The sequence below is a fragment of the Ptychodera flava genome, chromosome 16 (assembly GCF_041260155.1).
Source record: "Ptychodera flava strain L36383 chromosome 16, AS_Pfla_20210202, whole genome shotgun sequence".
In the NCBI taxonomy this organism is placed as follows: Eukaryota; Metazoa; Hemichordata; class Enteropneusta; family Ptychoderidae; genus Ptychodera; species Ptychodera flava.
Window position 1 is genome coordinate 10,994,667 of NC_091943.1, and position 18,160 is coordinate 11,012,826.

General features: G+C 39.2%; 1 protein-coding gene across 1 annotated transcript; it reads right to left on the reverse strand.

Moving 5' to 3' along the window:
• Window positions 1-414: 414 nt before the first annotated feature.
• On the reverse strand, window positions 415-13,560 carry LOC139152803 (uncharacterized). The gene is made up of 8 exons (XM_070726139.1): window positions 12,255-13,560; window positions 8,814-8,905; window positions 5,910-6,192; window positions 3,959-4,029; window positions 3,156-3,185; window positions 2,055-2,078; window positions 1,403-1,654; window positions 415-896 (listed from the first exon to the last, which is right to left on the reverse strand). Exons 2-8 carry the CDS (start codon window positions 8,878-8,880, stop codon window positions 676-678), a joined length of 948 nt encoding a protein of 315 aa, XP_070582240.1. The 5' UTR covers window positions 8,881-8,905; window positions 12,255-13,560; the 3' UTR covers window positions 415-675.
• Between the last annotated feature and the right edge of the window lie 4,600 nt (window positions 13,561-18,160).

The window sequence follows — 18,160 nt, forward strand, 5'->3', positions numbered from 1 at the left end:
TAGGATCTTTGCATAGGAGTTTCTGTTTTCATGATATAGAATTCGGTCTCGGCAGTCATAGTGATTTCCTCTTTTTCAACATTCAACATAACTCTCCGAATTCGTTTGTTGATGACTTTGGAATTGACTAGGGAATAATGATAATCACTGGATAGTATTTACCAGTTTATCAAGTGTGCAAATCATGGCTAAAATTGCACAATTAAAGTTAATTCTGCAACCAGCAAATCCTCCAACCAAGCTCTTGATAAGAAAACTCGGTTTCGTGAGCCATGTCAACATTAGCGCTTCTGCTCAGAGACATGCGACTCATCTCGTGTTCGGCGCAATTAAATGAAATGGTGGTATCATTCAGAAACAAAATCAAAGGTTAGGTGCTAGTCGGAATGGAAAGTAAGATATTAGACACACATATGTTGATATATATTCTTTATTACCCGGGAAGTATGTCTGGACCCATTCACCAAAAATGTTTAGTACCAAGTTGTAATGGTGTGAGCAATATTTTCTCATAACGCCATTCGAACAATACGTGCCATCAATTACTTGTACGTGGACGTGTTTGCTCAAATTTGATTCAGGTGCATATTTTTTGATAACTGCACATGTCGCGTGCCAAAGTTAAAGATGGAAATAGCAGAGATTTTGTGCACGATCCTTTCTTGAAAACGGTGTTTATTGTGCCATTACTTCGACCTCACAGAGAGTTAACATCTGCTTTTTGTCGACAATCTGTACACTGACGTAACGACCCTTCATGGGGCTCTCACAGCCACACTGGACGTGGATGGGTTTTTCTTTGACCATTTTGCCAATTATTAGACTACCGCACACAGGGTTGTCCTCAAAGTTTTCACTGTTACCCACTCGGATCTCGGCATTCTTGAGTCGGAAAGCTGAAAAGTTTTAAAAATGATGAAGACGGCTGTTAAAGATATTTACATGTACATGATATTGCATTTTCAACTCCCCTGAACATACATACATACATACATACATACATACATACATACATACATACATACATACATACATACATACATACATACATACATACATACATACATACATACATACATACATACATACATACATACATACATACATACATACATACATACATACATACATACATACATACATACATACATACATACATACATACATACATACATACATACATACATACATACATACATTCATTCATTCGTACGTACGTACGTACGTGTACGTACATACTACATAGAAGAGTAAATAATATACAATAAGATCATTTCGTTTATACTGTTGATTAGAACTTGTCGAAAGAGGATCGACCGCCCAAACTTATCTTGCAAAGGTATATTGTGGACCATAGAAACAGTGATCGGCTCTTGACATATCAGTAGAGTTTTCTACTCACGGCAGCAATCTTCTCTATTGGTAATGACAACCTCGTAGATGTTGAACCGTTTTCCTAAATCCACTGTCCACCACGGCTCGCGTTCCTTTTTAGTCCAAGAGCACGACTTCCCCTTTTTCGCATCGGCGTCGCGGTTACCGTCTACAGCCTTCTCAGGCCCGACGTCCGGACCAAGTTTGCCTGACTTGACGGAGCTCTGCTTTGCTGTTTTCCCGACTGCCACATTACGAAGATTCTTAGGGAGTTCACAAACTATGGTTTACGTATTTTTAATTGTACGTGTGTTGGGAGAGGAGAGAGAGAGAGAGAGAGAGAGAGAGAGAGAGAGAGAGAGAGAATGTCGTAGAGGTTTATTAGTACCTCTGAATGTAAGTTTCCTATATATGGCAAAGCTTCTCGTTAAAGACCGATTTAAATTTGCAAATCCAGAAATACGGATATTTTTTCTCAATACTACTGTTCAATTTCAAATCTCAAAGAAGTGTTGACAGACTGTCAGCTTTAGGCTTGGCTCGAAGGAGACCGTCCGAGCCGCGGTTCACTGACGCATGCTGAACAGCAGGAGTAGGAGAGTTAAACTTCATAATGTTGTCGAAGCAAATGATTGACAAAACGAAGCAATGCCATTTACAAATGATACATGATTATTTACCTGCTACTGTTGGTGTCGTAGTATCTAGTTGAGGCAAGATTAAGTGTTGAGAGACGATATGTTCATTAGAAAATAATTCAGACATTTTTCCATGTAATTAACCGTTATAACAATTATTGATAGCAGCAACACTACATTTAGAAGAGCGTTATTTGCCATTAAAATCAGATCAGCTCAATGAATGTCAGTTAAATGAACGTGTTTTGAGTGGTGGAAAAGTAATTTATGAACATGCTAAGATACAATTTTTATGATACGATATGAGGTATGATATTATATGATATTATCTGATGTCACGATCTGATATGATATGATATAAGATATGATCATATGATTTAATATGATATATGATACGATATGATTTGATATGATATCATGCGATGCAATGTGATACATAATATGACATGATATGAAATGATACGATACGATATGATGCAATACGATGCAATAAGATACGATGTGATACGATAAATGATGCGAAATGAAAGGACACGACATGACACGACACAACGTGATGAGACATGGTAGGACATGACATGACATAATATGACATGACATGATATGATATGATATGATATGATATGATATGATATGATATGATAAGAATTGCATTTTATTGTATGAAGAGATGTGATGTGAACATAGATGACATGACATTGCATGGCATAGCATGCTTTTATCATAATATGAAACAGATGAAGAGACATGATTAAATGAATGTTTAATACAATATAAAACAATAATATAAACGGCATGATATCACATTATACGATGAGATATTGCCAGAGCGTAATGCAGTGAATTATGTAGAAGGAAAATGCTGTGGAATACGTTAATTAAATCGAATCATACAACATGAAAATATAGGCATCACAATTTTATACATTTTGTAAATGTCACGTTTCTATAATTAGCATTCAAATTTCAAAGCTAAAAGACGTGTGGACATACTATCAGCTTTACTTTGGCTCGTACTGAATGACAAAGTCTCCAGTTTCGATTCACTAGCGCAAGTTGAACGGCAAAGGTAAGAGGCGTAAAGGTAAGCAAATAGGCGAAACACAGAAAGCAGTTTCATAAACGATTAAAAAGATTATTTACCTATTGGTAATTCAGTTGTTGTCAGAATATCTATCGAGGCAGAATGGGTTGTTAAGAGACGATATATAGATTAGAATATGTAACACAGACGTAAAATCACTGACCTAAGTTTCGGTGTCTTTGATTGTTACAACAATTATCGATAGGAATAACACAACAAAGGTTTGTCAGTCAATGACTAGTATAAGGAAAAGATGGCACATGGCCATTTACCTGTTAACTCCACAATTGTCTGAATAGTTATTTGGTTGGAGGATGGGGTGCTAAGAGATGATATGTACGTCAGAAGATTTAACACAAATTTACATTGGTAGATCGGTACATACCACAGTTAACTTGGCTTGTCGAGAGGTTTCAAAGTCTTTCACTGATATAACAATCGTTATAGGAACAATAAAAATCACTTCTCTCGGATAATTTTACTTTTCTCTGTCCTATTTGTGGTGAAAGGCCATGGAGGTGGTGAATGTACAAAAATCACATCGTGGGTTTTCGTTACATTGAACTAGCTGAATCGTTCCATGAAACAAAATTAGTCACTTCTGAAAGGCTCAATTACTTTAATATTCCAGAGAATGTGTGAAAGGATTATGCTCCATGAATGAATACATATAATGTGTGTGTGTGGTGTGTGCCATGCAGGCGTTGGCTGAAGACTTAAATTCGATACACACATATAGATTAAATATCATCTTACTCTTTCACGACTCCTAGTCTCATTATGCATGTTTCTTGTTAACGGATTAGAATCAGGAATGCAAAGCTTATTTTTTGTATCAAAATATGTAACAAAATTTTCTTACCTGTCGATTCACATATATAGAATTTCTTTGCAGAGCAAGAATCGTCATCCCATTGATGGTTCTCTGCACTCCTATCAAAAAGAAATACAAACAATTGGGTTTTCTGGGACTTTTTGACGTTTCGACGTTTTTAGAAACTAGCAAGAGAGGTGCTTACACCCGTGGCCACTTTAGTGTTGATAAAGCCTGTCCGGTGCAAGCAGAAATTATGTTTGTATAAACGAAACAAAGTGGTGGTCGGTGTAATAAATGTAAGGTTCACTATCGGCACCCCACTGTTAGGATTGAGATAACGTTCTACTAAAATGTCTCGCCTGCCCAATTCAAATCGATCACAACACTGCACTGTAGACACGCTGTAAGTCTGCACTCCGACAATGAACATCAATAACAACAATAACAATAACAATAACAATAACAATAACAACAACAATATCATACGGGAAAATCCTTCAGTAAGGACGTGGGCAGCTTAAGTGTTCAAAATATAAGACATTGTGGTGGCAATTCGGCATCTAGCGAGGTACCACGAGGAGCTACAAAAAAACAAGTAAGCGACCGTTTTAAGATAAGCGTGGAGGGAGCCAGAAAAGTTTGGAAGTGATATACATGTATCAGGACAGGTTCTCTTCAACCGGGATAAGAAAAGTGTCGTTCATGTGGTTACACACATGTGAATACATGTACATGTAAAATGCTACCCCGACTGTACCTGACTCTTACCTTTCCGTACCAAGTGAAATTGGAGTAAGTTTATTCACGGTTTGTAGGAAAGAAACATGGCTTAGTGCAAGTGAATGTTTATTTCGAAAGTTTTGCAGTCAAGACGAGCGATGTCTGTAATTTAATTGCTAACATTTTCAAAGTGGCATTTTCTCAATTCCCGCGTCCGAACAAAGTCTGAACACGACACTTACGATACATGCTATAGTATCGTTGGTATTCATTCACTGCAATATTGAAATCGGCACAAAATGTGTGATGTTCTGTAACACTGACTGCATTTGAAACACACCGTTTTACCTGAAACTAAATACTGATAGGGCAAATGCTGTGGTCAACATCATTTGTATACAATCACTCCGTAATTTCAGGCTAATCGGCGTGTCCATGGGGTACCGATAGTAGGATCATTATCACCACTGATACAGGGTAAAGTAACCGTTTTATCACCATTCTGCAGACAGAAATCCTGCTTGCACCAGACAGGCTTGATCAACACTAAAGTGGCCACGGGTGTAGAAGTTATGCGCCTCGAGAGTGAAACACTTAAACGTTTGCTCAAACTTTCGTCAATTAAACTTTCAACCATTCCATTACCAAATCAAGAGTAAAAATCAGGGGTCACTGTGCAAAGTTTGGTACCAGAGAAACAAATTACCCTTAACATTTACTGATATTTGAAATTCAAAATGATTAACATCTTTGTGGTAACTCTATGGGACTGAAAATAGCATTTTCCATTTTTTAAAATTAAGATGGTGAAAATGTTTCTCACTCCAAGAACTTCAAAATGAGCCCCACAAGTGGTAGATTAGAAAAGAATTGTCAAAATTTGAGAGTAAGAATATCTGTCCCCGAGGCGCTTTGCTGAAAACGACACTGACAATGAGCGTTGACAGCATTTATGTGCCACAAGTTGTCAGCATCTTCGCCCTTTAATGCTATACTTAAAAAATCAGCAGTTCGATGCAAAGCTCAAAGCTAAGCACTAAATTTACTTTGACTCTACAGATCTTTCTATTTTCTCAATGTAGACCATTGCCATGGTAATCCGATATATTTTCGAATCTTTTTGATCATGTTTTTTTCCTGTACAGGTGAAAATGTTATGCCTTGCATAGATTGACGCGAATGACGATGCGAAACAACTCATTCCTTAATTGGCATTACAATCTCTTTCTGTTATGCGCTCTATAACCATCGCTAATAAGTTTACGAAGGCACTTACCAGAGCTGTAAGCAGCCACCGCCACCATTCGGCTGCCCTGGCGCCCACGGTTGATGGCCACCCAGATCTTCCCCGTCGATTTCAAATACGCACTTACAACACTTCCGGTTGCCGCATATCCAGAAATCCGAGCTCGTTAAACCTTCACGGCTGATAAGCGCCAGTAATTCCGAGTGTCTCTCGGCGCTCGTGTCCTTTGCCAGGAACATTCCCTTTGCTGAACATGAATCCCGAGCGTCTCCATGGTCCTTTTTCTCACGGAATATTTTGAAGGTAGTTGACTCTTGAAATTAAAAGAATACTCCTAATTGTCAATTCCGCATATTAAAGTATATTTCATTAAAATATAAGTAGAAAATAATTTAAAACAAAATACCATTAAACCTAAATAACATATATAGGTCGCATCCGATGTTCTAGGGTTATTCAACATTTTTATGAGCACCTTAAAATCCTCTCTATAGACCAAGAAAGTTGACTTTTCTATGTATTCAGTCTATCATATTTTGGCATAACACGTGTGATTGTAAAAAGATTGAAATCAAGGTCGTAGTCAAACATTTCTCATTTTTGATAAATCATTGTTCGGAAGAGTAGAGAATGATATACCGTAGTGAATCTACAAGATTCAGCATCATTTGCGCAACGTACCAGAACAGATGTATATCTCTCACTGCTGTTAACAATGCCTATGTGAATTGCGGTGATCATGATTTCTTTAAAATGTAATTAACATAGAGTAGTCTCAAAATGCACTTGACATGATGTTATCGGTTACCATCCGCAGCGGGTGCTATCATATAGATTATTTTCGACAATAACTCTTCAGAATACGCTGAGCACCTCTTGCTCGGGACGTTCGCATGTGCTTTTCATAGACACTAAAGATAGACCCTAGCAATGAACTTTGTCGAATGTCGCGTTGATGGTGGGGTGAACTCCAATGGGAGCGAGTAACTTCCTCGTACGCCAGTGGAATACCGAGCGAGTACTGGCTAGTCTAGTCTAGGACCCAAACAGATTCAATGTTTCTGGTAACCACACGCGCGTCACTCCGAGATCTGCATGTTGTGCCTACCTGTTCTGGTGTGTTCAAAAAATTTTCCGTTGCATTCCCTTATAAACGGCCTACGCTAAGATCTAAATGATTCACAATTCATATCGTATAAAGTAACCTGATAGATTCGATGTGCAGAAACTGACTTCTCTTCACACTGAGAAAGTGTTTAAAAGGAATCGAAAAAATATCTTGCGGTCCCGCAACATAATACCGGTTACTGTAATTTCACACTAAACTCGTTGTAAAAAATACCATTAAAAGTATGTCGAGAACAAGAAACAAAATTCATTTTTCGTAGGTAGTAATTTGTCAGGTTCAACAAATTTATACCTTATTTAATATAAAATTTTGATAATTTAATGATGCCATTGGTGTATATGCTTGTCAGCATACCCTACATGACAGTTAATGTTTTCAAATTCAGGTGCATTCAAGAACATTGATGATAGATGATCTGGCTTTGCCCTCTTCCAGATTAGTCGACCCTACTTATATTAAAACAAACTTTGGAATAAACCTAAAAGTATAACTAAGTTTGTAAATTCACCTCATTTTTCAAAAAAAAAATTGACTATGTGCGACTACGATCACAATTTCCTGTAATCAGCAGTATTTGTTAGACTTTTGCGAATAAAACCTCATTCGCACCACTTGCGCCGCTCACGCTGGTGAGGTTCGTTCACAAAATGGGTTATGAAATCGTCTGATATTACAAATGGGAATGTGTTTACAATAAATTAAGGCCACATACAAACAGGACAGGTCAATGCGAAACAAAAACATTAGAATTGAAAAATGGATGAAGCTTCATTGTACATCGAAAACGGATTAAGTGATACAATGAGGATTAGCTTTAAACCCGGTGCTTCATAAAACTAGAACTATATCCAGACACCGTGCACGCTCCTTCATACACGACCACCCCTGACGAAACGCCGTCCATTCTCGTACCATGCATGGATGTCGATATCTGTATCCCTATGTTACAAATTGTGAAACATGAAGTTGTTAAGATATCCCCTACTTGGAAAGGTGTCATACTGATACTATTGACTCTTAACTTTTTACGAATACAATGCAGGAGAAAGACATGATTTTGTCGATATGCTACATTAGGAGGCCGCAAAAACCAATCACGTGCATGGTGGTCGGTAAGTTTGAAGAGTGTAAACTACATGTATTAGCTTGATTCACATTTGATCTTTCTCAAGTGGACATCTCTCAAACGGCGACATAAATTAAGGTGATATGCACCTCGAAAGTGAAAGACTTAAACTTCATCACCTCGGCTCAATAAAACTGTCAACCATTCTCTTCCAAAATCAAGAATAAAAATCAGGGGTCACCATGCAAATTTTGGTACCAGAGTAACAAACTGCCTAACATTTACCGATATTTGAAATTCAAAATGGCAACCACCCCTGTGTTAAATATACGGGGAAAATAAAAATTTCGATTTTTGGAAAAAACTAAGACTTTGAAAATGTTTCCTACTCCAAGAGCCTTAAAATGAAGCCCCAACAAATGGTAGATCAGTCTGAGAAAAGAATAGCAAAAATTTCAGAGTCTGAATATCATACCCCCCTGGTGCATTCAACTTTAAACAGTATTGTTTGTTTGCTTGAAAACATTTTGCCGACCGATTTCAAAACCACATGTTTGCTTTACGGTGACAACATATTACCAATAAAGCTACATACCAATATTTTCCCAGAAATGTATCAATAAACACTAAGTTAAACCAGACTAAGCTTCGATTCTTTCGTAGATGCTTTCTCCAATTTTGAACAGACTCTCGATGAAGAAGTGCTTGAATCTTAAAAGAAAGACAAAATAAATCTTACCCGATAACGAAAACTCCGCTGCCATGAGCGAAATCATGATCAGCAAGAAATCCATGGTGATGGACATCTCTTGTGCAGTAACACGTTCTGATCTAGTTAAGTCGCATATAGAAAAGTTAAAAAGTACGTAGCATGAAACGATTGGCCGCCACCCGTATCAGATGAGGGTGCATTGTGTATTTATATTGTTTTCCTATAAAAGGTCAACATAACTGTGCGACTTATGTTGACCGAAGGGCCAATCGTCGCCCACGAGTAAAAGTAAAATGAACTTTGGAATATGATACTTTTCACGGCAAGAGAACTACCTTTCACCAGTTTCTTAAGAACATTTAAATACAATATTTATTTACCTTACATATTTTATGTATTTTGACATTGACTTCTTTCATTAAAAACACAACATGACATTCCAACTTTTAAAGCTCCTCGCCGATACGAGCCGGGATGCGACGTGCTCTGACATCGAGGCAGATTCAATCGATTTCCGTGAATTTCGTGGAATCACTGGGTCTACTCTATGTTACCTTATCGCCGTATGTCGCAAACGACGATAATTAATTATATAATAGGCCATCTCAAAGCTATGCAGTCTCAAAGCTACCTCCATGTGACTATCTCTAAATCATTTCAAGGTCCGATGATGTAAATATTATACTCTCGTCACAGTGGACGCTTGCCGGGGTTTTTCCTAATATCGCTCTAATATCAAAGCCGCCATACCCTTACTGTAAAACGTGACAAAATTTTAATAAATGATACTTTAACTGGAGGTTAGCGGGAAATCCTGTATTTTTCTTTCAAAAAATTAGTCGGTTAACCTTTTTCTACGTTCGTCATCCTCGCCTTTTCGGGCTTACTTGTCACCCGGTCGAAAGCAATGAATCATAAAAGACTCATCCATATACATATTTGCCTCGGAAGGGGCCTGCCCGTGTATTTCTATTATATTTATTTAACTTTTTCCTCGAGAAAAAAAAATAAGCCATAAATAGTCGGGCTAGATAAGGAAGGGCATTTCTGGTTTACAGGACCCCGCACTCTGAGTTCGAGATCAATTCAACGCCAATTGCTTAATCGAGATTGATGTTTGAATGTAAGGCACCCACAATGGAAAGTAGAGAGCGGGTGAAAGAATAGACAAACAGAAAGACAGACAGACAGACAGACAGCAGCAGGCAGGCAGACTGGAAAGTAGGAACAAACAGACAGACCGACAGACAGACGGGAAGACGGGAACAGACAGACGGACAGACACACACAGACACACACAGACAAGCGGGCAGGCAGACAGGTAGACGGGAGGGTAGGAAGAGACAGACAGACAGACACACACACAAACAGACAAGCGGGCAGGCAGACAGGCAGACAGGAAGGTAGGAAGAGACAGACAGACAGACAGACAGACAGACGCACAAACAGACAAGCGGGCAGGCAGACAGGCAGTCGGGAAGGTAGGAGCAGACAAACAGACAGACAGACAGACAGACAGACAGACAGACAGACAGACAGACAGACAGACAGACAGACAGACAGACAGGCAGGCAGGCAGGCAGGTAGGCAGGCAGGTAGGCAGGCAGGCAGGCAGGCAGATGGGAAGGTAGGAACAGACAGACAGACAGACACACAAACAGACAGGCAGGCAGGCAGACAGGCAGACGGGAAGGTAGGAACAAATTTATCCTGTCGGATTGAACGGCAAAAAGGCACGCGCTAGCATTACGGTGAGCAGACCACCACACCGTGTACACAACTACACAAATACGTCACACATATATGAGGAAACAAAATGCATCCTGGTGGCCGCATGTGAAGTTACTCAAACGTAAAAGAATTCAATATTCGCACAATGCTCTTGTATTATAGCAATATCAATCAAGGGTCACTGTGAAAAGTTCGGGACGGAACAGACAGGCACGTTATCGTGGCATTGCCGATGTTATAAATCTATAATGACTGCTATACCGTCCCTCTGTTTACAGCACGAGGAAAATATATAACCAAAAACCCGAACAAAAAACAAACAAACAAATAAGACGGTGAAAACGTCGTTTACTAAACAGGCTTCGAAATTAAACCAAACAAGCAGAAAACGAGGTAAGTATTGTAAAAAAAAAACACGGAGAGACACCATCTCTCCCTGGTGTGCACCCCACTCATTATTCATTTATATTGGCACAGCGCCGCTAGCAGTTCACCATCGATATATCACAGCTGTGAAACTTGCAAATGAAATTCTGGTAAGTCTATACTACCCGTATTTTCTTTCAAAGGTTTTAGTTTTCATCTATTTTAAAACGAGGAAACAAATGAAAATACAACATTGTATGAAGATAAATGCCATGAATCACCTTTCCAAATGCGTCCTGTCACCATGCTATTTAGATCGCAGGGCGAAACCTCAGCAAGTTGTCAAAGCAAATATAATATCTACGTCATCGTCACTCCAATAATGTATGGCATAGATATGTAACTTCAGTGAAGTTGAAAGTTCATTATATTGACGCCATAAATGTAGAATTGTGAAACTTATGAAGGATATAAATGGTACACTCGAGGTAACGATATTTTGGAAACTGTATACTATGTGGGGATGTAGCGAACCACGAAGTTGAGGGCGCTACATGTTCTAGTCAGTACGCACCGTGATGATCAGTCGAAACATAAGAAAAATATGTAGTGTAAGGTGTCGATATAACAAGAAAACCTTTAGATTACTATAGGTGTGCGGACGAGTAGGAGGTGGTTTACGGAATTTAAAGGTACAATTAGTCAGTAAAACTCCGAGGCCCGCAGGGCTGGGGAGTTTTATGGTAAACTGTACCGTTAAATTCCGTAAGCCGCAGACTACGATTTCGCTTACCGTGTTATACCACGAATTTGCCGAGTTTTAAGGCCTTCTTTGATTCGTAGTTTTAGTGCAGTGTAAGTTGAAGTGTCTGCTGATGTGCAGCGCCCTCGGAAGGTTATATCTGATTAGTCGATTGTCTCTATTCACGGCAACTTGTATATTTGTATTATTTAATTATAACGGTAAAATTCAGGCAAACAATTGGATAACAGCTTCCAAGACGCTACACATCACTCCTGAAGCGTTGGCAGGGAAACATTGAAGCGTTTTGTCACCTTAAGCTTGTTGCGTTGTTGAACGAAAGTATAAAAAATAATCTACGATTGGATAAAACAAAATTAGTGCGATGACGTGGTTGAGCACCTGGTTTGGTTTGAATTTTATGCTTGATTTTATGTTTGATTGGTTGAATGAAGTGAACGGGTGTTTGCAGATCGATGCTGTGTCACGCGTGGCTCCTTTGGGTTTAAAACTTTGAGCAGCACACACACACACACACACAATTGTGGAGTCGCTCTACGTATTTCGATATACCCGAACCACTCACTTACATGATTGACTGGGAAACAGATTTCATCCTAAAAACGTACCAATGAAAAACAAGTGAAAGCTGTATGTGATGCACTTCAACCACCGAAGCCAAAGATGGAAAAGAAAAATCCTCCTTTCAAGCGAGTCGCCACAATCGGAAAACCAAGCTGTATGCACCGCCACGTCATGTGCAAACAAAACATGTTTAGACCACAGTGAGTGTGGTAATGCATGTTTGCCTGTAAATTTAACTTTTACTACAGAGGATAGAAAACTTCACATTCAGTCTTGACAAGTGACTGGAAATCAGAATTTGGTTATGGAAATCAGAAAGCATGGTTAGAACGATAGGCATGAGGTGGTATGACATTTGTTAAACTGCAAGGCCAACTTTTATCATTCCCTTATGTTTTATATGATGCCAAGACCTGGAGATACCACTTGAAGTTGAATACAAAAGTGAACACAAGGCGTTGAGTTGTACACTTTACGTCACGGACTTCTAGACAGTGGTTTTTACTTGAACACCTGGTTGAGAAACAACAGTGGGCTATTTGTCTGTCGTACCTCTAGTGACTGCATGTGATATTTGATGGCATGTCAAAGTAGACCGCGTTACTCAATGCTGGGACCGCGTTACTCAGTGCTGGGACCGTGCTACTCAGTGCTGGGACGGATACTGGGATGGATTCTGTTATGAGCTGAATTAGATAATTAAATAATAAAGTGATTTGTTTTCTTTGCCTAGGTTCTCACGTAGTGACATGTATATGTATTTACCATACATGCTATGCTTGTATTGCCATTATCCTGTTGTTCAGAGAGGATTTAAAATGTTAATTGTGAACCATATTTTCACTGTGAAGAAAGAACGCATTGATAAGAAGTATATGTATTGCGTCCGACACTTCATACATCGCGAGCGATCCTGTGGGCGAGTTTTACATGTAATATCCAGACAGTAAATTACATGGAGCGAAGCCACTAATCAGCCAAAAAAGTCCAACTACGTATACATAATGAAGTACAATAGGCCGGGGTGTGTAAAATGGGTAGTTTTGTGTTGTGAACTACATAACTACATAATGAGTTCCTGATCAGTACAGTGACTGAGAGTAATCATGGCATTCTGTTTAAATTTCACTGTATACGATCCTACCAAGAAAATTAAACTTTAATGCAGATCACTAAAACAAGCTTAAGCAATCCATTAACCAAAACATACGAGTAGATAATGTAAATACCTTTGAAATAATTTATTCGTACCGCAACAACATACTCAACAAAGTTCAAGTTACGACGCTGCAGGTGTACTCACTTCATACGTCGTCAAGCTTTCCCTTCTCCGCTCACGAATGCTTTTCCTAAAACAGAAAATTGGGCATGTCAGATGTCTAAGACATGCATATTCACTGCTATTATAGCTAAAGTGCATTCAAAGATACTTCTAGGATAGTCAGACTCCAAGGTCACTTGGTCATAGTCTTGCATGCATTGAAATGCGCGAGTTCAAGATAAACAATTTTTTACGGACCTCAATATTTTGATGAAAGGTTTCGGTAATTTTTCACAACACAAAACTACCTATTTTACACACCCCGGCCTATATTGTACTTCTACAGCATTACTCAACTTAATCTGTGTTGACATCTTCATGGTTAAATTACTCTCTCCACAAGTCTGGCACGGGCATCCTTATAAAGTGGATGGCCATGGCCACACTGCGGAATAATATCGATGAGTGGTACGCGGCGGTTAGTAGCGCTTCTTAGCAGCCACACATCCACGAATATATCGAGGAGTCACCGAAGTAGACTTCTAACAACTTCGCCCTTAGTCTCGGAAAGACCCTAGGAAAACTCATCACAAATTTATGCATGCATGATAAATAGGTAATTTCACGAAGTTTGGTCGATATCACGCCGTACTCAAATAAGGTATCCAAGTTTTGACTCGTTGAAAATACAGACACGACACTAGATGCATAATACATGCATGGATACATGGATGGATGGAAGTACGTACATACCTATATAGTGTACGTAGTTTGTACGAATGTATGTATGTATGTATGTATGTATGTATGTATGTATGTATGTATGTATGTATGTATGTATGTATGTATGTATGTATGTATGTATGTATGTATGTATGTATGTATGTATGTATGTATGTATGTATGTATGTATGTATGTATGTATGTATGTCTGTCTGTCTAGGTATTCTGTCTTAGTGCGGCTGAGTTTCTCATCTTTCAAATTTTGTCGGTATGAAATACAAAATTACCATGTAACCGCAACATAAATTAAGCTAAGGTAAAACTAATAATACTACAAAGTCATATAGTCTAGATGATTAAAAGAGAGTGTTATTAATGATGAATTTAACATAGCCGAATTTTAAATTCCAGACCAAAGTCGAACGATATTGAAATTCCTGTATTAATCGTAAAATATTACCGGGATAGTTACGGCATAGCTATCTCAATGAGACACTGAACCCGTTGTTATCAGTAAATTATAGTAAGAGCACAACCAACCTACAAAGCTTATGCAGAACACCGACAGTAATGATACGATTCGCCGAAAAATGCCCATGACTTCCTCCTAGACTTCCGCCCAGCACAATAATATTATTGTGGGAACTAGCTCATCCTCTGCATAGTTCAATTTTGGTGTGATTGACCGCCGGGACGTTAACTTTATGAGTCTTCTGCCTGCGTAAACGGAAATTCGAAGTATCTCTCAGAACTTTTACCGGAAGCAATTTATTACTCAGAATTCAGGGAAAAGTAGGGACCGTTCAGTTTTTACGGCCGGGGGGGGGCGGCAAAATCCAGGGGAAGGGGTCATCGTAATTTTGGAATCCACAAAGGGGGGGGTCATCGCTTTTTCACTGGTAGGAAAGGGGGGGGTCACCACATTTTCAAAACATAATACCAACATTAAAGTTCACTTTATGCCTGGCCATGATCGACCCTTTTTACCGGCGGGCCGCCTTCGGCGGCCCACTACAATAAATAGACATTATGTATTACCCATGACCCTCTTACGGGCAGACGCCTTTGCGGCCCACTCCAATTAGGTTTACTTCATGCAATGGCCATGATTGACCCTCTTTACCGCGGGCCGCCTTCGGCGGCCCACTACAATAAATTGACTTTATGTAATATCCCACAGCAATCTTACCGTAAAATCCCAATTGAAGCTGCGGCTTGTATTAAAACATTTTTGAGGGACCCGGGATCACGCACTGAATAATGGTATGACTGCGTGCCTTCAGCTGCCCTGTCCAGTAAAGTCTACTTAAGGTAGAACGCACCTCGGGGACAGAAATTTAGGCCTTGAAATTTTGTCACGTTTCTTCTGACCTACAACTTGTGGGGGCTCGTTTTGAAGCTCTTGGCAAAAGAAAAGTTTTCACCGTCTTAGTTTTTTCGAAAATCGAAAATTTATTTTTTCTCATAGAGTTAACACAGGGATGGCGGCCATTTTGGATTTCAAATACCGAGAAATCACAAGTTATTTGTCTCTCTAGTACCAAAGTTTGCACGGTGACCCCTGATTTTTATTCTTGCTTTGGTAAGAGAATGGTTGAAAGTTGCACTGAGGAAAGTTTGAGCAAAAGTTTAAGTCTTTCACTTTCGAGGTGCATATTACCTTAATGCAATAGCCATGATCAACCCTGGTGGCCCGCTAGAATAAAGTTGACTATACGTAATGGCCCATGACCCTCTTAACCGGAGGGCTGCCTTTGGCGAACCACCAATAAAGTTTACTTTATACAATGTCCATGGACATGAGTTGTCTATGGAAATGAGTTAAAAATTGCCTTACAGTCGTCCTAATTAACAGACGTTTGCATGGATGTGGCTGAGAAGTTTGTTCACTGGCATCTCTGCTACACGAATAAAGTGCGCCGCGTACCGGAGTTCAAATCCAAACCATGCGCGTAAATTTCAAATATGGGTTTTGGTTATTTTTTCAGGGGGTCATCATTTTTTTTCGTCTGACAAAGGGGGGGGTCATCTTTTTTTCACAAAAAATGCAGGGGGGGTCTATATTTTTTTGAACACCGGCGACAAGATTTTGCCGCCCCCCCCCCAGGCCGTAAAAACTGAACGCTCCCTAATATGTACTAGCTCTGCTGCAGAGCAGACAAACTACTCAGTGCCGTTATACTTAGATGGATGTGACATCCTCTTATGTATCCTGTTGATGACTACAACGTGCTTCAAAATTTATAAGTCATAGATTATATGAGTAAATTACTATTTAAACTGTTTAGCCAGCCAAACAGTCAGTTCAAGCATTTTCCATGGTACAGCACAGTGATTGTATCTGAAAGAGTAGAGGTAGACTCCATATATCAGCGACATTCGGAACAATTCGCCTACTTAAGTGAAGCTCAAGTTTGTCGGTCATCTGTAATATACTGACGGCGTTCGGCAAATAAAACCAAAACAACCCGTGTGAAAATAGCGTTGACGTCGGCTATCCCGGAAGTAAATCATACCACTATCACGCGCACGAGATCTTTACTACAGTGCATACTGTGCATGCAAACGGGAAAAGAAACGACTTTTCGTGGGAAGAAATCCCGTGATGACAACTGCAAATAGGATCAAAATTTAAACGTTTACTAATAAAAGGTATAGAGCAATCGATAGTTAAACAAGAACCATGGATTATTGATGCAGATTATTATTTCCATGAAAATATTTCGGTATGAAAATACAACGGTGTAGATTTAATAGCGTTATGATTGGCAGGGAACGCCGTCAAAAAGACACATATGAAGGCAGGTATTTCTGATGAGATTAACGTGACATGACAACTGAGGGAAAGCAGGTACATGACAAATTCAGTGCTTACAATATTAGGTGCATAAAATAATGATTACCCTTTAAATAACGATCAATACCTCTAAGCATATCATTAAAATTTTAACTCGACGTCTGGTGTTGACATTTTTCAACTTGCCGGCTTAGAGAAGGCATGAGTTGCTCCGTGACGTATTTCACGAGTCTGTATTCGGGGAATATACACCCTTTCCTCGTCTCAGCTTCACATTCACCATATCTCTCGGCCAGTATCCTGCCCTTCAAGTGCGATACTATCGACCCGGAAGCTAACCCGGAAACATACGTCAAGTGACCATCAGAAGGCGATGAGGGATCCACAGTGTAACTAATACACGCCATTGTACTTGGCGCACGACTTTATACATGAATTCACGACAACATGACTGATAGTCATGGGGTCGAAGCGTTTATTCAGTATACTTCTGGCTGAATCGTGCTCTACGGGTCAATTAAGTGTCTATATACAGTACTAAAACATACAGTATCGATAGAATTGGTAAAAACAGGGAAAGGGAACTGACAAAACACCTTTCTTTGCGTGCTGATACTAGTTATGTCAACCACGTTTACTTTTAAATTTACCAGAAAAACCGTGTATCAACCGGCCTTCGGATATAACTTGTGGAAGATATGTAAATAATGTCAGCACGTATACGTACTTGAATCAACAGTTTAATATTTCAAATTCTTTAATAAGTTTCATACATTTGAAGTTCCTGATAGTTGCATGCTTGCAGGCTTGAATACAAAGAGGGGAAGATAAGTGAATGTCAGCACGTGTCAGTACTTGAATCAACAGTTTTATATTTCAACAATTAATAAGTTTCATGCTGTAACATTTTAGTTCCCCAAAATGCTTGCAGGCTTTGATGATAACACAAAGAGGGGACATTGAGTCAAAACTTAGCATGCTAGATAGCAGGACCCATTCCGAGCTTCTTGTTGTAACCAAAACACTTCTCCGAGACCTGGTAATGTTTTACCTTGAATGGATGCGATTATGAGACCAGTTGACGTCATATTTAGTCTGTTATATCACCGCCAGGTTTCCGACTCACATAAAAATCGATGCTGACTACTTTTCTTGAATTATAGGTAATC

Bases quoted from the DNA above. Each gene is read 5' to 3' on its own strand.
- LOC139152803 (XM_070726139.1), bottom strand. From the start codon at position 8,880: ATGTCCATCACCATGGATTTCTTGCTGATCATGATTTCGCTCATGGCA. The intron at 2,079-3,155 runs GTAAATAATCTT...TGCCTCAACTAG, and splicing joins AACAACTGAATTACCAATAG to ATACTACGACACCAACAGTA. The intron at 1,655-2,054 runs GTAAATAATCAT...CGTAAACCATAG, and splicing joins TACGACACCAACAGTAGCAG to TTTGTGAACTCCCTAAGAAT.